Source organism: Myotis nattereri (assembly GCF_964212035.1).
Source record: "Myotis nattereri genome assembly, chromosome: 4".
Taxonomy (NCBI): Eukaryota; Metazoa; Chordata; class Mammalia; order Chiroptera; family Vespertilionidae; genus Myotis; species Myotis nattereri.
The window spans coordinates 103,089,551-103,116,465 of record NC_138079.1 but is presented as its reverse complement, the minus strand read 5'-3'; the positions used below and the strand labels follow the sequence as shown (position 1 = coordinate 103,116,465).

At 53.1% G+C, this 26,915-nt stretch overlaps 3 protein-coding genes across 5 annotated transcripts in view; 2 read left to right on the top strand and 1 right to left on the bottom strand.

Annotated features, from left to right (window-relative positions):
• Positions 1-18,411, top strand: part of RAB40C (RAB40C, member RAS oncogene family) — a 31,255-nt gene extending 12,844 nt beyond the window's left edge. For all 3 annotated transcript variants that reach the window (XM_081088596.1, XM_081088597.1, XM_081088595.1), the window contains 5 exons: positions 8,933-8,993; positions 9,672-9,732; positions 15,268-15,345; positions 15,637-15,859; positions 16,671-18,411. In XM_081088596.1, the coding sequence (XP_080944722.1) occupies positions 8,933-8,993; positions 9,672-9,732; positions 15,268-15,345; positions 15,637-15,859; positions 16,671-16,951 (704 nt within the window). In that variant the 3' untranslated portion in view covers positions 16,952-18,411. The remainder of the gene's footprint in view (positions 1-8,932; positions 8,994-9,671; positions 9,733-15,267; positions 15,346-15,636; positions 15,860-16,670) is intronic.
• Positions 18,412-19,635: 1,224 nt separating this feature from the next.
• WFIKKN1 (WAP, follistatin/kazal, immunoglobulin, kunitz and netrin domain containing 1) lies at positions 19,636-21,886 on the top strand (the record flags this gene model as incomplete). The annotated part of the gene is made up of 2 exons (XM_081090623.1): positions 19,636-19,806; positions 20,414-21,886. The coding sequence occupies 2 exons, from the start codon at positions 19,636-19,638 to the stop codon at positions 21,884-21,886; spliced, it is 1,644 nt and encodes a 547-aa protein (XP_080946749.1).
• A 512-nt stretch (positions 21,887-22,398) lies between these two features.
• On the bottom strand, positions 22,399-24,055 carry METTL26 (methyltransferase like 26). Its single transcript, XM_081090537.1, has 6 exons — positions 23,794-24,055; positions 23,465-23,627; positions 23,200-23,259; positions 22,856-22,923; positions 22,693-22,771; positions 22,399-22,622 (listed from the first exon to the last, which is right to left on the bottom strand). The coding sequence occupies exons 1-6, from the start codon at positions 23,988-23,990 to the stop codon at positions 22,575-22,577; spliced, it is 615 nt and encodes a 204-aa protein (XP_080946663.1). The 5' UTR covers positions 23,991-24,055; the 3' UTR covers positions 22,399-22,574.
• Positions 24,056-26,915: the final 2,860 nt, after the last annotated feature.

Genomic DNA, 26,915 nt, shown 5'->3' with positions numbered 1-26,915 from the left:
GTGTATGTTTTCAATAATTGGTATTAGTTATTGCTGTGGACTGAATGTGTCTCCCCACCCCTTAACTTCCTGTGTAGAAACCTAATCCCCAATGGTATTGGGAGGTAGGGCCTTAGGGAAGTGACTAGGTCTTGAGGGTGGAACCTCATGAATTGCATAGTGCCTTATAAAAGACTCCACAGAGTTCCCTTGCCCCTTCTGCCTTGTGAGGACACAGCAAGAGGTCAGCTGTCTGTGAACAAGGAAGTGGGCTCTCACTAGACACCAACTTTGCTGGAACCTTGATCTTGGACATTCAGTCTCCAGAACTATGAGAAATACATTTCTGTTGTTTATAAGCTCCCCAATCTGTAATATTCTGTTACAGCATCCCAAGACATTACCACAAACTGAGCATCTTAAAAGAGCACCCAACCCTAACCGATTTGGTTCAGTGGATAGAACAGACTGAAGGGTCCTGGGTTTGATTCTGGTCAAGGGCATGTACCTCCGTTATAGGCTCGATCCCTGGCCCTGCTCAGGCCACCTGTGAGAGGCAAGCAATTGATGTGTCTCTTTCTCTTTCTCTCCCCTTACCTTTCACTCTCTCTAAAAGTCAGTGGAAAAATACCTTTGGATGAGGATTAACAAACAAACACAAAACAAAAAACAGCACCCACTTATTAGCACATAGGTTTTATGGGGTCAGAAATCTGGGCACAGTTTAGCTGGGTCTTCACAGGACCTTGGGGTTTCTCACAAGCTGTAGTCAGGTGTGGGCTGGGGCAGAATCCTTTCTAACTCATGTGGTTGTTATCAGCATCTGGCCATCTTCTGTTCCTGGCCACATGGGCCCCTCCATAGGGCAGCTTGTTCATAGAGCCAGCAAGGGAGAGAATCTGCCTGCAGGAGTCTCATGTAATGTGATCAGAGGGGACATCCATTACTTGGCCCTACTTGCTTGGTCAGAAGCAAGTATCAGGGGAGGGGTGTACCCAGAAGCATGAGTGCCAGGAGGTGGGATCCTTGGTCCACCTGAGAGTGCCTGCCACACTGCTTAGTGTTGCCTCCTTGGGGCTGCACCCAGTTGCATGCCCACTGGGACATGTGGGATTCCCTGTTCTGTCCCCACTCTGTGGTACAAGGTGCATTTCCTTGGTATAGACATGTACCTTACCCTTGGGAGAGTAAGAGGGAAGGCTGGTCAAGTGTCTCAGGCTACATGCATGCCTGGACCTGCCTGGATGGCTGGTGTGTGAATCCCAGGGCACTTCCCCGCCTGTGTTATGGAAAGCTTTGCTGGTTCCTAGAAGACCTGACATTCCGGTTTGCCATTTGTCTGCCTCTGGGAACTTCTTTTCCCTCCCTAAGGAATAACACTAAGAAACAGCAGCTGCCTGTCTTGGGTTGGGGGTGGCATCCTCATGCTATGAGTTGGATATCATGTTGAAACACAGGCATGTGCCTCATTCAGACATCCTGGCTGGGGGTCTGTGCTTCCCAGGAAGTGAGATCTGGGAACTGTGTAGAAAGCCAGCAGCCTCGGCTTTTGACACCGCAGCATCTCCTGCCAGTGTGGAGGGGCCGTGCTGCACTGGAGCCTTCCCTGAAGTCACTAGGTGACCTGTGTTCGGCTGAGTCACCTGACTTGGTGTGAGGGCTTGACATTCATGGTCCACACTGCCGGGGGATGCTTCTAGTTCTATCATGGAGCTGCCACAATAGTGAGAACCTGCTGGGAATGGTTTTCTTTCCCTCGGACACTAGCCAGCATTCTAGTTTCTGGTCCTCTGTTTAAACACTGCAAAGTAAAACATTGGTTAGCATTTTCTGTTTCATTCTTTTTTTTTCTCTTTGTTAATCCTCACCCGAGAATATTTTTTCCTTTGAGAGAGAGCAGAAGGGCGTGGGGGAGGGAGAGAGGTCAATGTGAGAGAGGTATATCAATTGGTTACCTACTGTACGCACCCTGACCGGGCTAGGGAACGAACCCGCAACCTAGGTACGTGCCCTTGACTGGGAATCAAAACCACGGCCCTTTGGTTCCCAGGCTGATGCTCTAACCGCTGAGAAACACTAGCCAAGGCTTCTGTTTCATTCTTTTTAAATATTTTTATTTCAGAGAGGAAGAGAGAGAGAGAGAGACATCAAGGATGAGAAAGAATCATTGATCAGCTGCCTCCTGCATGCCCTTTACTGGGAATCAGACCCGCAACCGGGCATGTGCCCTGACTGGGAATCGAACTGTGACCTCCTGGTTCATAGGTCAGTGCTCAACCATTGAGCCACACTGGCCGGGCCTTCCTGTGGCTTTTAATTATGTTGGAAAATAGCTTGATGATTACACATTTAGGGCTGCAGTTTCTTCCATTTAAGACTGGAACCTCAAACAGAAAGCAGGTGGTCATGAACATGCTGCCTGAGCAGGTGGCATCCTTCCTTGCCTGCTCCCTCCATTTGCTCCAAGTGGAATCTGGGCAGGTTTGTGGGGAGTGCCCTCACCTGGAGGACTGCCGAGTTGTGAATAGTGGTCCTCAGTCTGACCAGTCCCTGCATCTTCTGAACAGTGGGAAATTGAACTTGAAAACATCCAGCAATCTTGATTTATGCACCCAAAACAAAGCTGAGGGTGGATCTCAGACAGTTGAGCATTGAGCAGACATCTGAGAATTTTTGGTTCTTATTCATGTGTATTTGTTCCCTTTCCCTGATTACCTTGTAATTTCCTAGGGCTTTAGTGAGGGTGGGTTTACTTGGGGGTCTGTTGTCCTGTGTCAGTGCTAACAGATATGCGCGCATTGTGAACCTCTAAAGCAGTGGTTCTCAACCTGTGGGTCGCGACCCCTTTGGCGGTCGAACGGCCCTTTCACAGGGGTCACCTAAGACCATCCCCTGCATATCAGATATTTACATTACGATTCATAACAGTAGCAACATTACAGTTATGAAGTAGCAATGAAAATAATTTTATGGTTGGGTCACAACATGAGGAACTGTATTTAAAGGGCCAGAAGGTTGAGAACCACTGCTCTAAAGGAGGGGACGTGCAGGAGGAACTTGGGACTTTCAGCCTGCTCTGTCCCAAGACTCCTGATGGAACACTGTGCCTTGACTTCAGCCAGCAGAGTGGCTGCTGTGCTGTGCAGATTAACTGGCCCAAGAAGAGTGGATTGTGCAGATGATCCTTGATAGTCTGGCCACGTGGCCATGGATGTCCCACTCAGGTGGCCGATGTCCCCGGTCTGGAGGAGAGGGCAGGTGAAGACAGAGCTGATGTCCTGTTTGTCAGTGCCACCCAGCCCTCAGCCTTCTTCCCATGCGTCCCCACAACTCTGTTTACAGCCCCTGATGAAGTGGGTCTCAGTGGGCAGGAGGGGTACCCTGGTGAACTCCCCTAATCACCAGGTCAAGGGTGACTGTCAGAAAATAAAGTGACTTTCTAGAAAATTGAGACTTTAATGATCATTTTGTACCATTCCTCCTTCCTCCTCCACCTCCTTTCTCTGAATTTGTACTTTGAAATACCTCTTCGAAGGACAGCAGTTAGCAGACAAGTAATTACAATGTTCCTGCAACTTCAGCCTCCGTCAGCATTTTTCTGGAGCCAGTGATCTGCTTTGTCCTCCTCCCTGCCTTGGCTGTTGTCAGGGACAAATAGGGTCATGAGAGACATCACTGGGACATGAGGCCAGTGATGCAGGGACATGGTGTGGGGAGGACACCAGCGTGTGCCATACTGAGCCCAGGCATGTCCTGCTGGACCATTACTTTGCAGCATCCCCTTTACTGTTCTTAAAAGGAATGAAATTCATAGATAATGTATTCTACTTATATTCAAAACTAAAATAGACATGTGCACATGTACATATACCTGTAATTTAAAAGGGAAAGAAAGGGTGCAAGGTGTCGTTAGATCATCTGTATTTCAGTCTGTCAGTGCTTGGTTACAGTTGTACTAAATGCTGAGAAGATGACAGTTAAAATGTACCTGGTGTAGGTGTCACTCTGGGTGATGAGACTTCTCTTGGTAAATTTATGAACAAAACCCTGTCTCCTGTGATTTGCAAGGTGGTGGCAGCCCTGAAAAACATGGCACGGGGCAGCTTGGCATCATGAGTCCATTAGCTCCTGGAAAAATGCCTGCTGTATAATAGAAATTGAGAAAGTAATTCATGTCAGGTGAATTGCCATTCCCTTCAGAAACCCATGAAACAATAGAAAATGCATTCTTAAAAACTTGCCATCAGGTGGAGAAGTTGACAGTTTGGGAAGCAGGTGCTATTGCCACAGCTGAGTGCAGAGAGCTAAAGCCTGGGCTGTGAGGGGCCAGCATGGATCCTGTAGCTCTGAACCTTGCACTCCATGTCCCCAGGCCCCTCTGAACTCAACACAAGGAGGATAGGTTGAAGTAAGGGCAGGGGCTGAATGGCTGGGTGGCCCACAGAAAGGATACAAGAGGTCTACCCTCTGAGAGAATCAGGCACGGTGGAGGCCAAGTGTAAGTCCATTCCAAGTGAGGAGACCTGGCTGCCCTTCATCCTTAGTGCTCAGGTAGGGGCCCTGTGGCAGCAGACAGTCTTTGTTGGAATAGTCATCAGTCCAAGAGACATGAGCCCCACACTCCCCAAGGTTCCTGGCAGCTTTATTGTAAGCCCAGTTCACAAGACAGAGTCACTTAGAACTTCCCAGGGATTTTTAATCCTCACCCAAGGATATGTTTTTTATTGATTTGAGAGAGAGAATCATCAGTGTGAGAGAGAATTATTGATCAGTTGCTGTCGGTACACAGCCCAACCGGGGATTGAACCTGTAAACTGGGCATGTGCCCTGACCAGGAATCGAACCTGCATGGGACAACACTCCAACCAACTGAGCCCCACCAGCCAGGACTCCACAGGTTTTTAGGATCTCTGAGGAGTAAATGGACAGTCAAGGGCCACCACCAGGTGAGGAACACATTCGGGAACCTTAGCAACCTTATAATTAATGTTGTCTAACATAAAGAATTACTGCATCCAAGAACAGGATGCTATTAGAAAGGAACATTCCAGAAAAACAGACGGAGCTTTTAAAATAACAGAATTTTTTAAATGATCTTAGAAGGGCTGGAAGATTAAGTTGAAGGCATTTTCCAGAAAGTGGAACAAAACTATAGCCATGGGGGAATAGATGAGAAAACTGACCATTAGCCCAGAGGTCACGCCCTGGCTAATGGGGGCCCAGGATGTGGGACAGAGGAGCATGTGGTTAGAAGGGTGAACTGGGGACCTGAAGGGTGAACTGGGTTCCCTGCACAGAGAGTGAAAAATACCCCCAGACCACTGGACAGATAAAGCCCTGAAAGCTTTCATAGTAAGAAGGTCATATGAGAAGGGCTAGGAATCAGAACAGCACTCTTTTCCCCTGAGAGCCTCTGGTCACCTGCTGGTGGCCTCCCCAAGCCCTGTGTCCATCCAGGGAGTGTCTACAGTCCTAGGATCTGAGCTCTGGTCATCCCAGGTGTGAGCTGCTTCCGTCCCCAAGAAGCCTGCTCAACCCCTGTGCACCAGCAGTGATTCCAGTGCCCATAGCTGATTTCTGTCCTGAATGGTCATGACTGTGCTGTACAGGGCATTAAATTTTTTTCAACTATGTTTTTATTGACTTTAGAGAGAGAGAGAGAGAGAGAGAGAGAGAGAGAGAGAGAGAGAGAGAGAGAAAGAGAGAAAGAGACAGCATCGGCTGCCTCTTGCATGCCCCCTATTGGGGCATACTGTTTTCAGGGTAAGTGCCCTGACTGGGAATTAAACCTGTGACCTCTTGGTGTATGGAATGACGCTCAACCAACAGCCATGCTGGCCAGGGCAGTATTAAATGTTTTGAATGAAGCCTCTGGTCATCATATTTCAAAGTGGGTGAGTGACATTCTTCAGCAACAAATCTTCAGACCAGAGAATTGTCAGAGCTGATTCATAGTGAAGTTTGGTTGACACCTATCTTTGTTTACAGGAGAAAGATTCTGTCTTCCTACCTGCCTCTCTCTTTGGACTTGCTATGTTTATATTTTCTATGAATTTATAAAGCACACTGTAATTTTTTATCCAGATTTTGGACGTGGCGGGGTGGGGGACAGAATAAGCTTGAAGAATATACTTGAATTTTAATATTTCAATATCCAAGTGAGTGTGTCAGCGAAGGAGCTCTCCATGCACACCATCTCCCGTTCCCCTTCCTCCCCCACCCGCCCCACCGCACTTTGACTTCTTGGCTCCCGGGCAGTCCTCAGCTCTCAGCTGGACCCTGCTCTCCGCTGTGTAGGAACTTGCTACCCACTTTACTCACACAGGTGCTCAGCCTTCCTGGGAGTGCTCAGGCTGGAGCCAGGCATGGAGGCCACCTTTCCTTAGAGGCCAGTGCCAGCACCAGAGGGCTCCAGAGAGCACAGTCATTCTGTGAGACCAAGTCACTTTAATGGTGACGTTGCTCAGCCATCAAACTGAACTTCAGCTTTTCCTCTGCGGTGTTCCCTGAGAATCTTGTTCTCTAATGAACTCTCTGACCCAGTGGTAGGTGGGTAACTTCAGCAGAAGGGGTGTCGGGAGGACAGTGGCCCCTCCTTGGTACCAGTTCCCACTGAGTGCCTATCCCCACTGGTTCCATGCGTGTGTTTGGCAGTATTGAGCAGAGCTGCTGGAGAGCAGGGAGGGAGCGTCCTTTCTGACACAGACCACAATTAATGACCTGATGTCCTGGGTGGAACTCAGGTAGATGGGTCTGCAAAATGCCCAGGGTGCACAACACTCAAGATGCTGGATGTGGGAGGGAGCCCAGAGCTGGGTGGAGTGTGGAAGCCTTCTCCCTGTACCCTGTCTCCTCCTGAGTTCTGAGCCTGTGTGGCTGATCTGCCATATGGAGGCAGATCTGATGTTGCCTAGAAGATGGGCACCTACATCTAGCCTTCCTGGAAATTACCCTCATGGGGTCCCTCTCACAGAAGCTGTGGAGACAGGATTGAGAGGAGATAAGTCCTGGGCCAAATCTTTGCTTCCTGTTTGACAGAATTCCAGGAGCTTCCACCCAAAGAATCTGGTTATCAGGAGATGAGAGCTGGGGGAAGGGTAAATGCTGAGAAGGTATGGTGGCAGCAGGCCTGAGTTTTGTTTCTTCCTGAAGAATGGTTCCTTCACATGAGAATATGTGCAAGAGAATCTCCTCTCACTTTAAAAAAATATTGTGGTAAAATATACATAACATGAAAATTACCATTTTAATTATTTTTAGGTGTTCGGATCAGAGACACAATAAATACATTTACACTGTTGTGTGACCATCACCACCATCCTCTCCGGGACTTTTCCATCCCCCCAAACTGAAACTGTCTTCATTAAATACTGACTTTCCAATCCCCTCCCCAGCCCTGATAACCTCTAATCTACTTTCTGTCTTTGAAACTGACTACTCTAGGGACCTCATAGAAGTGGAATCATACAGTTTTTGTTCTTCTGTGACTTATTTCCCTAAGCATAGTGTCCTCAAGGTTCATCCATGTTATAGCATGTGTCAGAATTTCATCTTTTTTTAAGGCTGAATTGAATCCCATTGTATGTGTAGTCATCCTTCCATGGACACTTGTGTTGTTTCCACCTTTGACTATTGTGAATAATGCTGCTATGAACCCAGGTGTACAAATACATATATGTTCAATTTCCTGCTCTCATTTCTTTTGAGTACTAACCCATAAGTGGAATTTCTGTATCATATGGTAATTCTGTGTTTAATTCTTTGAGGAATGGCCATACTGTTTTCCATAGTGACTGCATCATTTTACATTCCCACAAGCAGTGTACAATGATTCTGATTTCTCTACATCCTCACCTTTCTGTTTTTCTTGGTAATAGCCATCTGAGTATAAGGTGATCTCACTGTGGTTTAATTTGCATTTTTCTGATGATTAGTGGTATTGAGCATTTTTTCATGTGTTTGTGGTCATTTGTGTATCTTCTTTGGATAAATGTCTAAGTCTTTTGCCCAATTTTTAATTTGTTTTTATGTTGTTGAGTTGTAAGATTTCTTTATATATCCTAGATAGCAATCCCTTTCAGATGTGTGATTTCAAATATTTTCTCCTATTTTGTGGGTTGCGTTTTCCTTCTGTTGAGTGTCATTTGATGCATGGTAGCCAGGTTTTCACTTGCAGGTGGAGTTGGCCAGGCAGAAATAGAGTAAGGGAAGAGGCACCAATGCCTGAGGCACCAGGAGGGTGCTGGGTGCAGATGCTCTGAGGTCAGCTTGCATGTGCATGCTCACACAATGTGTGAGAGACACTTATGTTAAGATGCCCATTTCTAAGCCCTGTTGGAGTAAGTGTTATAAAAAGTCATGAAACAGCCTTTTTAAGGCTTAAGAAGGAGGGAGGAAACACTGAGCCTTTAGGAAGTTTCCAGATGGTCCATAAACCAGTTGAAGATCTTACATGTAAGGTAACATGTCCAGCACTGTCCCTGATCCTTCCGACTTCTCTTGAACTGACTTTTTCCCATAAAAATATGAAAATATTAAAAACTAAAGATATGGCATGCATAGGTTCTGCAGAGAGCTCTCCAGAGAAATGGCATTTTAGAAATTACTTTACCTTTAATAATATTCTAGGCACACTCCAATTGCCAGTACCTAGGGGCTATGGTGAATCCAAGAACTCAGAAATTTCTCTACTTGAAATCCACATAAAGTAGGTCAGATGGAGATGAGCTCCTGCTGGCCTGCTGAACTCTACTCCTGTGCCATCCTCCCTTTGACTGGTGCTGTAGTGCCCAGCAGTCTGGGTCCCTGGGCTGGAGCCACAAGAAGGCTCCAGCTGGGGGTAGTCTGTTCCTCCATGACTCGCTAGCCTGTAGAGACTGAGTGTTGGCAAGGCAGATCCTGGCAGGCTCCTCTCCAGGCGTCCCCTTCAGCAGCCCTTTTTGCTTCCTTGCAGGGATTGACTACAAGACGACTACCATTCTGCTGGATGGCCGGCGGGTCAAGCTGGAGCTCTGGTGAGTCGGGCTGTGTGGGATTGCAGTGCCTGGGGGTCGGGGACAGCACTTCAGAGTTATAGCTGGAGCCTCAGAAGCTAAATGAATAAGTCAAGAATCCTTAAAGGAACAGGAAGGAAGGAGTCCTGTTAACATTGTAAGTGGAATAGCTGTTAAAGAGATCCTGTGTAAACATGGAGTGGATTCTGCTCTGTGATGTAAAAACCAAAAGGCCCAGGGCCGTTTGTTCTGATAGAGCCCAGCTCCCTTTACCCATACTCATTTCCACAGTAGCCACAGCCCCCTTTGCTCCCTTTTACCTAGCTATACATTTTCTAGAGTCTTGAAGTTGAGATGTGAATTCCCATAGGTTTGGGATTCTCCAGCCTGGCAGGGTGGTCTCCTAGAGGCAGCGGTCATGAACTGGTGGTCTGCGGACCACTGGTAGTCTTTGAGGTCCGAAAGGCTGGTGACCGCTGGTTTAAGGAAACCTTTGGAGCAGCGGTTGCCAACCGGTGGTCCGCAGACCACTGGTGGTCTGTGAGGTCTGAAAGGTTGGCAACTGCTGCCCTAGAGCACTCAGGCCCCAGAGGTTGGCCAGTATAAGCTGTGGAGGGGGAGGGAGAGCACCTTGTAGGGATCACGCTGCACATGCCAGGTTCCACAGGACACATCCCACTGATTCCCCCTGTGTTTCAGGGACACGTCGGGCCAAGGCAGGTTCTGCACCATCTTCAGGTCCTACTCCAGAGGCGCACAGGTAAGACCAGCAATACTGCCGGTGTTGCTCTCCAGAGGGACAAGGCATGTTTCTGTGCTGTCAGACCCCATGTGTGTGACTCTTGACAAGTTTTTATGTTGGGACATCAGGCTTCCACTAGGCTGCCCTCTGAGCGAGGGGCCTCAGGTGTCAGAGGGCACCAGGTCCCCACCCCCACTCTGTGTTGCTACTCTGAGTTTCTGCCGGCTCCTGTGGTAGTGCTGGGACCCTGTACTGTGGAGCCTCCACTTAGTCACCTGGTTCACTAGGAACCAAAAGTGACTTACTTCCCTGTCACCCAGGACCTCCACGTATGGAGCGAGGAGGCTGCTGGGGCAGCCAGGTCCATCACAGGGCTAGGGGCTCCCAGGGCGGGCTGGGCTGTTTTCCTAATCAGGACTGTGGGGACTGAGCTTTGGAGCCACTGTGGGAAGGGCTGCTCATAGAGACACAGGGTATTAGCAAAGAGCAGGAGATGGGGCCTATCCAGGGGCTGCCATGGAAGTATGCCTAAGTTTGGGTCAGTGTACAGAGGTGCAAGGGCTGTACAGAGGGAGCTGTACAGAGGCATTCTGGGGGGCGGGATGTGGGGGTTTACTTATCCTCTGGTCTCCCTGAGCATGCTCCAAGGAGACGGGAGAAGTAGTTGCAAGAACCGGCCAATTATAGGCTGTGGCTGCTGTGTCAATGTGAGGAGTCTGATCAGTCCTGTCTGTAATTCAGAGCAGGCCATGACCCCCCCACCCCAGACTTCTGGAATTGCCAAAGAGACCCCCAAGTTTAGACCTGCTCTACACACCAGGCAGGGTCCTCCACTGGTACCAGCATTCCTGGGAGAGGAGGCACTTGGGCGTGTTTTGGGGCCTCTCATGGAGTGGGCATGAACTCCAGGTGGGTCTGCACTCAGCAGAAGCAGGGGCTTCCTGTCACCCCCTCACTCTGGCTGGGACTCATGGGGAGCCCCATAGGATGTCCTTTTAGCTTTGTCAGAATTGATGAAGACTGCAGCTACCTACCTTGACACTCTGCACTCCTGCTGATCTTGGTGCTGCATGAGACCTGAGGAGGCTGAGAGGGAGAGAAGTCTGTGGCAGGGGTCTGGCTGAATCTGCTTACGTGTTGTTAGGGACCGCCCCCCCCCACCTCCCCCCCCCCCACCCCGACCTGTGCCTTCCTCCAGGGCCTTCCTCAATAGGGGCCTTTTAGACATGGTGGGAGGCAGGGAGATACTGGATGTGGTCTTCTTCTCTCCTCAACGGGGTTGCCGAGGACCCCCAGGCTGGGCTTGGCAGCACTTGTCCTAGCAGCATCTGCAGAGCTGTGGGTGATAGCACCTGAAGCCTTAGCTTGATAGTCCCCCAGTGTGTGTGGTGTTGGGGGCCTGTAAGCAGTTCCACCTGGAGCAGCTAATCCTAAATAATCAAGGTGTGGATCATAGCTTGGGGACGTTTGTCAGCACCAGAGGTGAGGTTGAATAGCTAGAACTGCCTGCAGAACCCAGTGCCCTTTAAATGAATGCATCCCATGGGTCCCTTTCTTTTTTTTAAGAAGTGACTGCGTATGTAATCTTACACTTACAAGGAGTGAGAAAGCTGTTCCAAAGGTGCTGTTACCCTGAATGACGGGGTGGCTGAGTTCTGTTGTCTTCCTTATGCTTTTGAATATCTCCTAATGGTCTATAATAAACACATACTACTTTTGAACTAAAAAGGAAAGTGAAAAGATAAGGGGGTAGTTCTTGGGTTGTGATAATGAAGGGCAATTGGGAAACATCAGGAAGGCACTGAGGTCAAACCTGGGAGGCTCAGCTGGTGTGCGCACTCTGGGTGTGAACGTGGAACAGTATGAAGACAGGTGTTTCTGTTCAGCTAATTGAGGACACCTTTGTCAAAATATACAGTGTTTCAGGGAAGCAAACACTGAGTCACTTTCGTTCTCTCCAGAGCATCCAGTCCAGTTGGTTGTGTATTTGTTGTTGCTCTTGCTTTAATTCTGGAGGTTCTTGTCAATTCTGAGCTGAAGGAGCCAGTTGCACATTTCGGGCCTGAGTGGTGAGTGGTAGGGTCTGAGCTCAACTCTGCCCTCCTGTGCTCTTATTGCAGTGGCTTGTTCTGCTCTGTCCCATTCCCATCCTGCCTGATGGTGGCAGCGCAGACGTGAAGGCAGCATCCAGAGTAGACCGCCTGGTTTTGCTGCTCTGTGTGGCCCCTGATGGTACATTGAGTTGCAGGACCGTCTTTCCCAGTCAAGTTTTATATTTCCAGTCACTTTCCCACCCTTGGTTAAGACTGGAGAGACCTTACGGGTCCCTCAGGGCCCAAGTTACAAAAGCCACCAACCCCTGGCTGCTGTCATCTGTTCTGCAACAGGACTGTCTTGTAGTTCTTACCATGAGAAATAACCTTTCTTAAAAGCTTTTTTTTTTAATTTCACAGAGGAAGGGAAAGGGGGAGAGAGAGAGAGAGAGAGAGAGAGAGAGAGAGAGAGAGAGAGAGAAAGAAACATCAGTGATGAGAGAGAATTATTGATCAGCTGCCTCATGCACATCCCCTACTGGGGATGAAGCCTGCAACCCAGGCTTGTGCCTTGACCGGGAAGGGAATCAAACCGTGACCACCTAGTTCATATGCTCAACCACTGAGCCACACCAGCTGGGCAAGAAACAACCTTTCTGTCCCTGACCTCCTATATGCATGACCCTTGTTTTGTGTTGCCGAGATGTGATGTGGCCATTCATGGCCCTGGGAGGCTAGCACCTCTGCTGCTGAAGAGAACAGGTCCCCTGGGCGGAGTGTGCTGAGAGCTGGAGGTGGGGGTGGAGTGGATGTCCTGTGAGGGTTTGGGGTCAGTTGGAAGAGCAGGTCTTCCTTCTGGACAGAGATCAGTTTGTCCACACAAAAAGGGGTTTCAAAGTGGGGGGTGTGCACTTACCATTTGGTGAGTGCTCATTAGGGCCGATCAGGTGGGTGGGCATAAGGCTCAGGGACCATTTAACAGTTGCTCCTCATTTTCAGTGCGTCACTTACTTCTGGGCAGAGCCTAAGTGCTTGTGGCGATGGGGCAGAGGCTTCCACTTGCAGCCTGAGTTCCTTGGGAGCTCTACCATACAAATGCATGACACATGCCAAAATTGAATTGAATTTTTTGTTTGTTTTTTTGGTAATCCTCACCTGAGGGTATTTTTTTCTGTTTATTTATTTATTTTTTATTTTTAGAGAGAGAGTAGAAGGAAGGGAGGGAGAGAGAAAGAGAGAGAAACATCAATATGAGAGAGACACATTGATTGGTTGCCTCCTACACACATCCTGACCAGAGCTGGAGATCAAACCTGCAACTCAAATATGTGCCCCTTGAACCTGGGACCCTTCAGTTTTTGAGTCGATGCGCTCTGACCACTGAGCTACCAGCCAAGCTAGTTTACGCTTTTCAATGTTACATAGATAAGCAAAAGCAAGAGCATAAGCCCTCATCCAGCCTTTGAAAATGTGGTTACATGCATGGAAACATTTTCTGTGTGGTGTGCTCTATGTTTATATTTCTATTTTAAAATACCATACTGCCCTGGCAGTGTGGTTCATTGGATAGAGCAGCCTGTGCACTGAAAGGTTGCAGGTTTGAATCTGGTCAGGGGCACATACCTGGGTTGCAGGCCCTTGTTGGGGTACGTGCAGGAGCCAACCAATAGATATATCTCTCTTACATTGTGTCTCTCTCTCTCTCTCTTTAAAAATTAATGGAAAGAATATCCTCAGAGGAGGATTAACAAAAAACAAACACCATATTTTACATATTATTTAGGATCCGTGCTTCTCACTATGCAGTCTGTTGTGCACCTGCCCAGGATCAGCATGTGTGCACCTCACTTACTCAGCAGCTCCCACTGCGTGTGCAGTTTGTTTCATGCTGTGATGAACATCTGTGAGGGCTGGTCTGTGGACACATTCTCAGTGATTTCTTAGGAGGGGATTTGGAGGGTCAATGGTACATCTCCATCCAACCCCAGACCAGAGGGCTTTGTTCCCTGTTCCCCAAGCAGCAGGACTCACTCCTGCTACCCCATGGTTCCCTTCCAGTGTTATTCTCTGTCCCCATCAAACTGGTTTGTTTCTTCAAGTGGGCTCAAGGGAGAGGGTCTTTCCTTATAATCATAGCCCTTCCACGTGGGGAGGTAGGCAGCTCTGTTTGTTCTATACGAAGCTTTCCGTCCAGAGGGCCACTGGGTGGGTGTTCAGTAATTTCTACATTCCTCTTAACAGGACCTAGGCAGTGATGGCGAACCTTTTGAGCTCAGCGTGTCAGCATTTTGAAAAACCCTAACTTAACTCTGGTGCCGTGTCACATATAGAAATTTTTTGATATTTGCAACCATAGTAAAACAAAGATTTATATTTTTGATATTTATTTTATATATTTAAATGCCATTTAACAAAGAAAAATCAACCAAAAAAATGGGTTCGAGTGTCACCTCTGACACGCGTGTCATAGGTTCGCCATCACTGACCTAGGGGCTACATTTAAGTCTTCCAAAATTTGAAGAACATTTTTAAGGAGAAAGGCTTTAAAATCACTCATTTTGAGATGGAGACATCCTGTGCCTTCCATCTCAGCTGCACTTTTCCCTGTCTCTGTGTGTTGGGAACATAGGCTGCATGAAGACACGGTGGGACAGGGAGGGTTGTGAGCCTGCTTCAGAGTGGAGTGCAGGTCCCCATGGGCAGTGTGAGGGTCTGGGGGCACTCTGTGGAGTCACTTTCCTAAGGCCTGTGACAGGTCACTACTAAGACATTCAGAGCAGATGGAGACAGCCTAGAGCTGAGCTCTGAATAATTAGTCTCTAAGGGATGTGACAGGAAAGTCCGTAGCAAACCACCTGCTGGCCAGTGGAGCTGCACATGCAGCTGCTGGAGTAACTGATGTCCTGCTCTGCAAGTTTGGGCTGGAAAACTCAGGAACACCTTTGCTCAGCTTTCCTGGGGCCCCAAGAAAGAGTACACTGTTAGAGTGTCAGGCAAGTCGTCCACATCTGCCTACCAGGATTATCCACAGGGTCTGACCCACACTGTAGATCTGCGTGCATCTGTTTTAGCTCCCATGACTTTCAAATGGTCACAGGATAGTGCTTCCTGTTCACTTGGAGGAAAGAAGTTGAAAAAATGCCACTTCTGCCCTAGCCAAGTCCCCAAGGGGAGGGAGGGGGCAGCATTGAGCCTATGAGATCCTTGACCATGGATGACATTGCTGCTACCCCACATAAGGGTGTCCATGGCCACATGGACCTGGCCAAGGCGAGAAGACACAGTGTCCAACACCAGAGACCCCTCTTAAATATGACAGGGTGTCTCACAGTACATTGTCTACACTGCCATGTGTTAAGTAACCTGTACGATCCCCTGAAAGCTATCTGGCTGTGCCAAGTGTCCCTGCCCTGCCTGTCCTAGGAGGAAGGGCGCATGTCCATGCCAGGGCCCGTGCCAGAACAAGAGGCCTCCATCTGGCCGACCCCTCAGCCTTGTGACACGCTTATCTTTCTTGCAGGGGATCCTCCTTGTATATGATATCACCAACCGCTGGTCCTTTGATGGCATTGACCGATGGATCAAGGAGATTGATGAGGTAGGTGTGCACCTGTGGACACCCTCTCCCATGGTCATCCTCCCCAGGGCCCGTGTGCTCCCATCCCCACAAGAGTCTTTGTGGCCCCCATTTGCTGCTTCTCCCGTGGCCCCAGCTTTGTGCGTCCTTTCTTACATCCATGGCACTTGAAGGTCGGGATCTGATGCCTCAAGAGGCCATGGCTCATGGGTCTGAGCCCCACCTCATCATAGAATTGGGATGGGGACAGCCAAGAGGGGGGCATCCTACGTTCATACCTGTGCTGAGTCTTCTGTCCCCCCCTCCCCCCAGCATGCACCTGGGGTCCCCCGGATCCTGGTTGGGAATCGGCTGCACCTGGCTTTCAAGCGGCAAGTTCCAACAGAGCAGGCACGTGCCTACGCAGAAAAGAACTGCATGACCTTCTTCGAGGTCAGCCCGTTGTGCAACTTCAATGTCACCGAGTCCTTCACTGAGCTGTCCCGTATCGTGCTCATGCGGCATGGCATGGAGAAGATCTGGAGGCCCAACCGAGGTGAGGTGCGGCCAGTGGGGCCACCAGGGCCTGAGACCTGAGTGTAGAGTGCAGTGGACAGGCGACCCTTCAGAGGTCGTGGTCACCCCCAGGTGTCCGGGCTCCCCAGTTGTAGAACTTCCACAACGTGCTGCATGTGCTTTATGTGGGGGTCCCAGAGTTATGGGAGAGGACTGTGCCTTACATTCCGATGATGCCCTCATGCTGGGGGTGGTGACATGTCTCAGAGCAAGCAGGGGAACGGCTTCTAATCCCTGTGTACTTCCCAGTCCTTCAGCTGCTCAAGCCATGCCCACCCAGAGCTGCCAGGGATTGCTAGTGTTCCCAGAAGCTTCAGTCTCCTGCGAGGTGCTGGGGCAGAGCTGGCTAAGCTCTCAGAAGTGGGGTCCCCAAGGACATTTCTCAGTATGCAGCTGTAGGGAGAAAGCAGGAGCAGGGTGCCATCCAGGGGTTGCACCCGGTGGTGCCCTGCACCAAGTAGTAGAGCATCCAGGGTCCTGGTTTGGAAACCTCCATCCCCCACTAGTGTCACTTGTGCTCATCTGGCCGGATGACAGCTTGTCCCTTAGTGTCCCCCCAACTCAGGTCCGTAGGCTCCGAGATCTCTCAGCACCTCACTGTCTTTCTCTCCAGTCTGAATGTCCCCATCATCTGACCGCCCTGCCCATGGTCTGACCCTCTCCATGGCTGACCCCTGCCATAGTCTGATCCTCCTCCCATCTGACACCTCCCTCACCACTGATCCCTTCCCCCTATGGTTTGTTTTGACCCCTGTTGTCTGACTCCCCCTCTCTCTGACCACCCCCCGCAGTGTTCAGCCTGCAGGACCTCTGCTGCCGTGCCATCGTCTCCTGCACCCCCGTGCACCTCATCGACAAGCTCCCACTGCCTGTCACCATCAAGAGCCACCTCAAGTCCTTCTCGATGGCCAATGGCATGAATGCCGTGATGATGCATGGGCGTTCCTACTCTCTGGCCAGTGGGGCGGGGGGTGGCGGCAGCAAGGGCAACAGCCTCAAGAGGTCTAAGTCCATCCGTCCCCCCCAGAGCCCACCCCAGAACTGCTCCAGGAGCAACTGCAAGATCTCCTAGCAGGGGAGGCAGGCACCGCCCATCCGGACACGCTTGGGGAGTGATGTCTCAGGCTTGGGGAAGCTCCTTGCTGGGCGCTCGGGCGGCACCATGTGCAGAGAAGACTTTCGCCACATGACCCCTCCTGGGAGCGTGGGGCACACCTAGGAGGCAGGTGGTCTCAGCCAGAGGAGCCCTGTAGGACAGCAGAGGCTGGGCCTCTAAGCAAGCCCAAGTCCCCACCTGCTGTTCCTGGTCCCGTGGGGCCTGGCTCACTTATTTATATAGAAGACATTTCACCACTTTTATACCTTTTTAAAGGGCCGACAGGGAAGCCTTAATGCAGCCATGGGGTGAGCTCATGTCTGCTCGTGGGGATGACCTTTGGGACATTGGAGAGGGTAGAACTGGAGGCAAAGATGGGAAGGAATTTGCCGTCACACTTCACGTGGGGTGTGGACTATGCAAGGCCCAGTGGGGACACATGGAGCTCTGGCCAGCACTCTTGGACCCCGCTACCTGTGCCAGCCTTTCTGAGTATTGTGGCTAGTGTGCCTACCACACAGTACTGGTCAGTGGTGCGGGTGTAGGCCCGGCAGTCTGCACAATGGGGTGATGTTCCTATGTGTCATGGACTCCAAGCAGAATGTCAATGTTTCTGGGAGAAAAAAGAAGTGGGGTGCACCTCCCTCCCTGCGTGGAGGCACTTTTACACGTTGCTACATGAGATAGGCTCTGCATCTCTATGTGTGAAGATGCAGAGCTGTCTGTGGGCAATGAATACTTGTGGGGTTGCCAGGTGCTCTGCAGGTTTGGACTGAATCTTGGCCCACTTGCCTCTGGGCGTCTGGATCCCACTCTTGCCAGCTTCTGTTCCCTGACCTTGGTTATCACCCCATAGCTGCTCCTCACTTGGCATCGCCCCTCTTTGAGGTCACATGTCACCAGAACCCAGTTCTTAGTGATGCCACCTGGAGCAGTCATAGCAGTGGGCCTCCTCCATGATCTGGCAGCCAATCCTGAGCTGGAGGCCTGCCTTCCACCTGCCTGGCTGGTGACATGACCACCAGTCACACTGGTGCTCAACTCTACCTCCTGCTGGGCTCCCCTGGGACTCCTCTGTGGAGGGAGCCCTGTGCCTGCTGTTCTGGAGGCAGGTTGGGCAGGGGTCTGCGGCCCTTGTGAGCAGCGGTGCCTGGGGGCTCTGCTCAAGGCCTAGCCACCAGCAGGGTCAGGCAGAGGAGGCCCTGCCTGTCCTGTCCTGCCAACGGAGCCCCTTTCTTTGTATTTTGAACCAAATAACATGGACTTTGTTGTGAGGGTGTGGACGGTCCTGCGTTCACCACATAAACACTACCCTTTGCTGCTGACACTCGCACCATTCCTGAGCTCATTTTGGACGGTTTTTGTTTCTTTGTACAGTAAATGTAAGCTCTGACCTCCAGGCTACATTTTATGTGAATTAAAGTCTCTGGTTTTAACTGGCTGGTCAGTTGGAGGTGTGAGGTGGGGTGGGTCTGCACTCTGACACATGATGGGTTGAGGGCTGCTTTGTCGATCCCACCACCCCCCATGACTAGTCTTGTTGACTGGTACACATCCTGGCCACTGGGGCGAGTGTGGCTGCATCAGCCTCCCTGGATACAGGGATGAGCTGCGTTTCTCTGGGTTAGGTAGGCAGCCCACCCAGACTGTCCTTCCCTACACGGCAGTAAAGCAGATGGCTGGCGGGATCACCTGTTCCCGCTGCCCCCAAAGGCTGGAGCCTGGGATCCTGAACCTGGGAGACTGAACCCTCCCTGGGGGTGTTGGTGGGGCATAACCACTGCTACCTTGGAGGGCAGTGAGCTTGGAGCAGGAATGTGGTGGAGACGGTGGGCCGTCCCCTGACATGCACTCCAGCCCAGGACCATCACACTGCACATTACCCCCACCTCAGGCCGCAGCTTTGTGGGAGGGTTCTGGGCCTTGAGCCCCGTCCAAAGTCTGGCCCCCTGGCCCCCTGGCCCCCCATGCCTGAGGCCCCCTCACAGAGCAGATCAATGGCGTCCTCTGCACCTGGTATGTCTTTTGGTCTCATTCTGACCAGACCAGGCTCTTATTACCCTGCCTCCTGGGTCAGAAGGTCAGACACAGGGTCATGGGACGTTTTCATCCAGTCTTAAAGCAGATGCTCCTGGGGCCCCAGACCCCAGGGAAGGGTTTGGAAGGGCAGATTCTGGCGGTCCCTGTGTTTGATCTCCCTTCCCCCTCCTTCCGGGTCCTGAATCCAAGCTGGGAGGGTCTGTGAGGCTGCTTTGATCCCCTGAGCCCAGAGCCTGGAGGGAGGAGGGCCTCCGGTTACAGTGTCCCCTCCCCTCCCCACTCTGACCAGAGCCAGCCCTTCTCCGCCCCTCAGTAACCCTGGTGGCCAGTGTCTCCTTGCTCCTGGGCCTCAGCCCCTCCCCCACCACGCCCCCTGCCCTCTGTTAACCACAGAGGGCCAGGCTGTGAAGGGGTCTTGCCAGAGCTCAGATCTGGAATCTACCCAGTCCTTTGCACAGGGGTGTTCAGAGGGAGCATCTGCTGTGGGCTCAGACCTTGGGGGCCCAAGGTCAGGGTGCTGACCACAGGCCTGGAAGGGTGGATGCCTAAAGGGATCAGCGCAAAGCAAGTCCTGAAGGGCTGGCAGCCACACGCCCCCGCCCTCTGGGCTGGTGGTCCCCATGTCAGCCCAGAGGCTGCTTCTACCGCTACTCCTCATGGTTGGCCTGACTTCGGGGGCCAGCCTGCTGCCGGGGCCCAGAAGCCACTCAGGCGTGTGCCCCAACCAGCTCAGCCCCAACCTGTGGGTGGATGCCCAGAGTACCTGTGAGCGCGAGTGCATCGGGGACCAGGTAAGTGTGGGCACCATCCCCACCCACCCCGGTGGGAGTCCCAGGAAATGAGGGTGGCCTGGGGGAAGCTCAGACCCTATCCCCTGACCCCCAGCCCTTGGAGTCTCCTTACTCTTCTCCCACATCCTGCAGGGGTTTCAGGCCATGCTCCTATGAGGGTCTTAAGGGACACTCCATCTTTCCCCTCATCACCCACCAAACCTGCCCACCCCCACCCAGGGGTCCGTTCTCAGGACCAGCCAGGCGGAAAGGCAGGGGCTACATTTGGTTCCCCCTTTGCAGCCGGCCATGCATCCCCTGAAGCGGCCTTGAGCATGCTGCCGCCTCCCCTGGGCCTCAGTTCCGTCATCTGCACTACGGGAGTAATAATTAAACCTGTTTGGGGGGGGGGGGGGGTCTGAGGGTCAGTGAGAAGACACAGGACTTGTCAGTGAGGCGCTGTAATAGCCCTGGATGGAAATTCGTGCAAGCCTGCTTGGCTTTCCAGAGGGAAAACAGGCTCTGGGAGATGGGGTAGGGGCACCCCAACCTGGCAATGCCAGAGCCCTGGCTGAGGCTGGGGAGTGTTCGGTAGCCTGCTGAGCTGGCGCTCACCCCCCTCCTGCAGGACTGCCTGGCCACTGAGAAGTGCTGCACCAACGTGTGTGGGCTGCAGAGCTGTGTGGCTGCCCGATTCCCAGAGGGTGGCCTGGCCACACCTGCACTGGTGGCTTCGTGCGAGGGCTTCTCATGCCCACAGCAGGGCTCAGACTGCGACATCTGGGACGGGCAGCCTGTGTGCCGCTGCCGTGACCGTTGTGAGAAGGAACCCAGCTTCACCTGTGCCTCAGATGGCCTCACCTACTATAATCGCTGCTACATGGATGCAGAGGCCTGCCTGCGTGGTCTCCACCTGCACGTCGTGCCCTGCAAACACATTCTCACCTGGCCACCCAGCAGCCCAGGGCCACCTGAGACCACTGCCCGCCCGACACCCGGGGATACCCCAGTGCCACCTGCCCTCTACAGCAGCCCTTCCTCACAGGTGGTGTATGTGGGGGGCACCGCCAGCCTCCACTGCGATGTCAGTGGCCGCCCACCACCCGCTGTGACCTGGGAGAAGCAGAGTGAGCAGCGGGAGAACCTGATCATGCGGCCAGACCAGATGTATGGCAATGTGGTGGTCACCAGCATTGGGCAGCTGGTGCTTTACAATGCCCGGCCTGAGGATGCCGGCCTCTATACCTGCACTGCACGCAACACTGCTGGCCTGCTGCGGGCTGACTTCCCACTCTCTGTGGTCCAGCGGGATCCAGCCAGGGACAGGGCCCCCAGCGCCCCTGCGGAGTGCCTGCCCCAAGCGCAGGCCTGTGCCAGCCCCCTCTCCAGCCATGTCCTCTGGCACTTTGACCCACAGCGGGGTGGTTGCATGACCTTCCAAGTCGGCAGCTGTGATGGAGGCACCCAGGGCTTTGAGACCTATGAGGAGTGCCAGCAAGCCTGTGCCCGCGGGCCAGGGGATAACTGTGTGCTGCCAGCTGTGCAGGGCCCCTGCCAAGGCTGGGAGCCACGCTGGGCCTATAGCCCACTGCTACAGCAGTGCCACCCCTTCGTGTATGGTGGCTGTGAAGGCAACAGCAACAACTTCGAGAGCCAAGAGAGCTGTGAGGATGCCTGCCCTGTGCCGCGCATGCCACCCTGCCGGGCCTGCCGCCTCAGGAGCAAGCTGGCGCTGAGCTTGTGCCGCAGTGACTTTGCTATTGTAGGGCGACTCACAGAAGTGCTAGAGGAATCGGAGGCTGGCGGCGGCAGCATTGCCCGCGTGGCCCTAGACGATGTGCTCAAGGATGACAAGATGGGCCTCAGGTTCTTGGGCACCAAGTACCTGGAGGTGACGCTGAGTGGCATGGACTGGGCCTGCCCCTGCCCCAATGTGACAGCAGGTGATGGCCCGCTGGTCATTATGGGTGAAGTACGAGACGGTGTGGCTGTCCTGGATGCTGGCAGCTACGTCCGCATCGCCAGCGAGAAGCGCATCAAGAAGATCTCAGAGCTGCTGGAGAAGAGGGCCTGCGAGCTGCTCAACCGCTTCCAGGACTAGCCCCACCGACCTAGAGCACTGCCTGCCCCTGTCCTCCAGTCCTCCCAGTCCCCGCCCCCCAATAAAAGCATTTCCCAGGAGGGACATCATGGCCTGCTGGTGCTGAGCCTCCCAGGGTTACCACCCTTCCCTTCCCCCATCCAGCCTGTAATCCAGCTGGGTCCTGCTACCACACTGGTGTTGAGGCTCTAGTCCAAGGTCACCATGGAGCACCAGTTCCCTCCTGGGGAGCCTCCTGTTTCCCTCCAAGAGGACAAGCCAGAACTAGGTCCAGGGGTGGGTGCCACCTCTGGTGGCAGGAGGGCCATGCAGCCAGTTCAGTCCTGCCTCAGCAGTCCGAGACTTCTCCCTTCTCTGCCGTGCAAGTGGAACAGCAGGGTCTAGGACGTCCATAAGCCCTGACCCCATAGGCCAGACCTCTCCTGCCCCCAGGAATGGAGCCCCTGGAGACAGCTTGCACACCCAGCACCACCTAGGGTGCTCCCAGGAAGAGGCGTAGTGGACACCAGCAATAGGATAGCAGGAAACACTTTATTCCCAGGCTCTCAGCAGCCCTGTGGCCACTGACCAAGAGCCCGCAGAATGGGCAAGGCCAGTCTGCATGGCCTGGTCCAGGGAGGCAGGGCTGGCTATCTGAGTTTGTCCCAGAAGGGGCCTCACTGGGGACATAGGCATGCAGGGAGAAGGGTTACTCTTTCCGGAAAATCAGGCATTTGTTGTTGGCTGGCATATCCACCTAGGAGAGATGCTTTGGCTGAAGAAGCTGTCCAGGGAGGCCACCCAGACCCCCAGGCCCTCCCACCTACCATCTTCTCCAAGAGAAGACCGCTGGCCTGGCCCAGGTCCTCCAAGAAGGCCGTGTCCCGCAGCCCCCACTCTGGGTTCCTGCAGGGGGAAAAGAGGTAGAGTTGGGAGTCACCCAGCTAACCTGCCTTCCCAAGTAGGCCCACGCACCCCCCCAGCTCTAACCTGCATCTGAGCGACAGGTCAAAGTCCACATTGCTCTGGGGAGAGATCTTCCCATTGACAGCGTAGGGCTGTGGAGACAGAGGGACACAGGGTCAGCCACTGGGCAGACTTGCAGGCTGCGCCTGGAGGATGACAAGGACACTATGCTCCCTGCTCCCATGAGCCTAGGGGGTGTAGGGAGACAGAGGGGAAGGCCTGGGCCTGTTTCAATGGTGGCAGGTAGTGGGGGAGAGGGCAAAGGAAAATACTGAGACGGGAGGGAAGGAGACTTGAGAAGAGGGGACGGCTGAGGCTGGTTGGGATCATAGGGTCAGGGGAGTTCCATCTCGTGCAGGGGCACTCACCCCATAGGTGATGAGCAGCGCCTTGGGCTTCAGCAGGTGTCCTGCTGCTCTGAAGAGCCCCTAGGGAGGGGAGAGGCAGGATGGCGGTGAGTAACTTTACCCAGGCCTCCAAAAGAGCTCTGGGCTGGGGGTTGGAGACTCAACCTGACCTCCCCAGGCCTCAGTGCCTTATGAAACGGGGCAAACCTGGCACCCAATGCAGGGGGAAGGGTGCCCCCTGGCGCAGGTACTGGTCCTTGGGTGGCTCGCTTCAGCTCCCACAGACCTCGGTGCAGTTCAGGGGGCTGATGTGGATCATGTTGATGCAGAGCAGCAGGTCCAGCGACTGCGGCTGGATCCCGCCCCATTTCTCCCAATCCCAGGTCGCGTCCAGGTACAGCGGAGCCTTCACGTTGGACAATCCCTGGGCTTGAGTGGTGGCCGAGATGCTGTCGGAGGGGCAGCCCGTGAGTGGGGGTGGCCTGTGCACCCGTTTCTGACGCCCGCTACAACCGCGTTCACAGCAGTCACGTGGGCTCGAGAAGCCGGGAGAGGGGGCGGGGGGGGGGGGAGCAAGGCCCACTTTCATCACCCGGGGCCCCGCCTTCCCCGCACCTGTCCAAGCAGCGCTGGTCCACTTCAGACGGCTGCCACTCCGCAAGGGGGAAGGCCCGCGCGAAGTGGGCCGCATGCTGGCCGGAGCCCGAGGCCACTTCCAGCACGCGAATGCCGCGCTGAGCCGGGTCCACATACTGCCGCAGAACGCGCAGAATTGGTTCCTTGTTCCGCTCGGCGGCCGCTGCCAAAAGCATCACGGCGCCACAGCTAGTCCGTCCGGAGAGGTAGCACGGCCGCTGCAAGGCCCGCCGGGAGTTGTAGTCAGGCCGTCGCGAAGCCCGCCCCCCGCGAAGCCCGCCCCCACGGACTACAGTTCCCAGGAGGACGCGTGCAGCAGTTTAAAGGGCCCGCTTCATCTGGAGACGCGTAGGAGGCGGCTGCCCCTGCGGAGCATCGGCGGAGAGTTTGGGTCTCTGGTTGTGTAGGTGCTCCTCAGCTCAGCACTCTGTCGCCATGGCTGCCCTAACATTTTCATAGTTCTTGTGACTCTGAAATGGTCTCGTTCGTGCTTGCACCGAAATGGATGGTTACCCCATGCTTCCGGCTTTCTCTCGGCTTGAAATTTCTGCTTGTCACCGACAGTTTGTTGAGATGGAGGGGGAAAAAAAAGTACGTGCGCCGCCCGGGAATCGAACCCGGGTCGCAAGAATGGGAATCTTGCATGATACCACTACACCAGCGGCGCCTGTTGGGTGCCTCGTGGCTCGCGAGACCTAGGAGGTTGTGACGCAACCTCCCCCTGCTCAAATGTCCTAATGCGCGCGCCGCGCCACCCCTGCGGTCTAGCGGCTGCAGGCGGCACCTAGGGTAGGAATGGCGGCTGCCCGGGTCCGCGGTGGTGGGAGGTCTCACAGCGTCGCTTGGGAGCTGGACCCAGGGACCGGGGTTTGTGAACCGCCTCGACGCGGGCCTGCGGCGTGGAAGCCATGGCAACCGCGGGTTTTCCCGAGCCGAAGCGTGCGGGGGGCGCTTCAGGTCGGCGGGCTGGTCCCAGCCTGCGGGAACCCGGCAAGCCTGAGAGAAGGCGGACGCGGTGATGCCCCGGGCTTGTCTGTGACACTGAAATGACCGGCGCTCGCCGGGGTCCGCGGATGGTGTGAGGATCGGTGACCCCTGAACCAAATCGGAGGCCGATTTGTATCCAAGGTGTTTCCCCAGTTGTCCGTCTGGGGCCCATGTCTCAGGGGGGCCTTCTCGCAGGCTGCGAGCCGGTGCCCTGCAGTCCAGACTAGCTTAGCTCCTTTGCTGAGCAATTTTTCACCAGTGAGACCCCGGAAACCTAGGGCACTCAGACTCTAACCCAGACTTCAGCCTGGCATTGCCCGCCAGGGGCCAGGGGTATGCGGGGTGGGTGCTGGGGTCCAACCCCAGCAGGTCCAGGGGTCCCCAAAGGTGTGGACGGAGTCAGTGAAGAAGGAATGACACGGAGAGGGCATTCAGATGATCATCATAGCGAGGTTCTCTAGCCAAGTTCTGGTCAGGATCTCCAGCCAGGTTCTGTGGCCATGTTTCCTCGCTAGGTTCTCCAGCTAGGTTCAGTCACCAGGTTCTAGTCAGGTTCTCTTGCCAATTTCTGTAGTCAGGTTCAGTCCAGGATCTTTTGCCATGTTCTCCCGCTAGGTTCTGTATCTCGGTTCTGAGGCCAGTTTCTGTCCAGGATCTTTTGCCATGTCCTCGCCAGCGAAGTTCTTCTGTCTCTAGAGAACGTTCTGTGTAGGTTCTGTGCCTAGGTTCTGTCTCTCTCTCTGTCTTGCTGTCTTGTTACAACTGTATTTATACCAGTTGATTCCAATCCTATCAATCTCTATTACAAAGGTTAGGGTGTTTCTTATCTCCATTCCAGGGAGTAAAGATTATGTAGCTTAAGCATGATTGTTCGTAGTTAAAGTGATTAATTACCCGCCTGGCACTTAGGTAAGAGGTGTTATTCCCTCCCTAACTTCAGGGGAAAATCCCTACCTGGGGAAACAACCTTTCTCAGAGACCTTGGTTAAAACACATAGTGCCAAGAAGGTGAGCAAACATATTAAGAACAGTATGCCATATATGCCAGGTCCCTTGAAACAGCAAGCATGGACCGGCTCCCGGCAGGTGGGGCCATCGACCAGGGGGGTGGGTCTAGTCTAGTCAGATGTGGAGGGAAGTGAATCTCCTGAGTGCTGCAGGGTGGGCCCATCCGCACAGCCGCCCTGGGAAAGTCCCACTCAGTGGAGGGCCTCCCCACTCCAGGAAGAGCCATTGGCATTCTGCATTGTGACCACCCGACTTCCTTCACATTTCATAGCCCTGAGCTTTTTTTTTTTTTTTTTTTATATATATATATTTTATTGATTTTTCACAGAGAGGAAGGGAGAGAGACAGAAAGTCAGAAACATCGATGAGAGAGAAACATCGATCAGCCGCCTCCCGCACACTCCCCACTGGGGATGTGCCCGCAACCCAGGCACATGCCCTTGACCGGAATCGAACCCGGGACCCTTCAGTCCGCAGGCCGACGCTCCATCCACTGAGCCAAACCGGCTTCGGCACCCTGAGCTTTTCTTAATCTGACTCGCTTTTTGCTTTGCTTTCTCTTGGTTTGTCAGCTGGACATTTTCCGAATCTTGGGGTGGAAGAAAAGTCTCTCTCAATGCACTCCCTGCCCCTGACCCCCTGTGACCAGTGATGGTCACCTGAGATCTCGCTGCCTGCGCCCCTCACCAGCCAAGCCCCTCACTACTCCTAGCCCACCTAGAGCCGGGGTGGGGAACCTTTTTTCTGCCAAGGGCCATTTGGATATTTATAAGATCATTTGCTTAATATAACTCACTTAATATAAATTTATGTTGCTATAAAACAAAAACAGGCCATACAAAATTATCACATTAAAAATTAGCCTGCTGCCGTGGCTGGTTTGGCTGAGTGGATAGAGCGTCGGCCTGCGGACTGAAGGGTTCCGGGTTCGATTCCGATCAAGGGCATGTACCTTGGTTGAGGGCGCATCCCCAGTGGGAAGTGTGCAGGAGGCAGCTGATCAATGTTTCTCTCTCATCGATGTTTCTGACGATCTCTCTCCCTTCCTCTCTGTAAAAAATCAATAAAATATATTTAAAAAAATTAGCCTGCTATATCTTAATCAA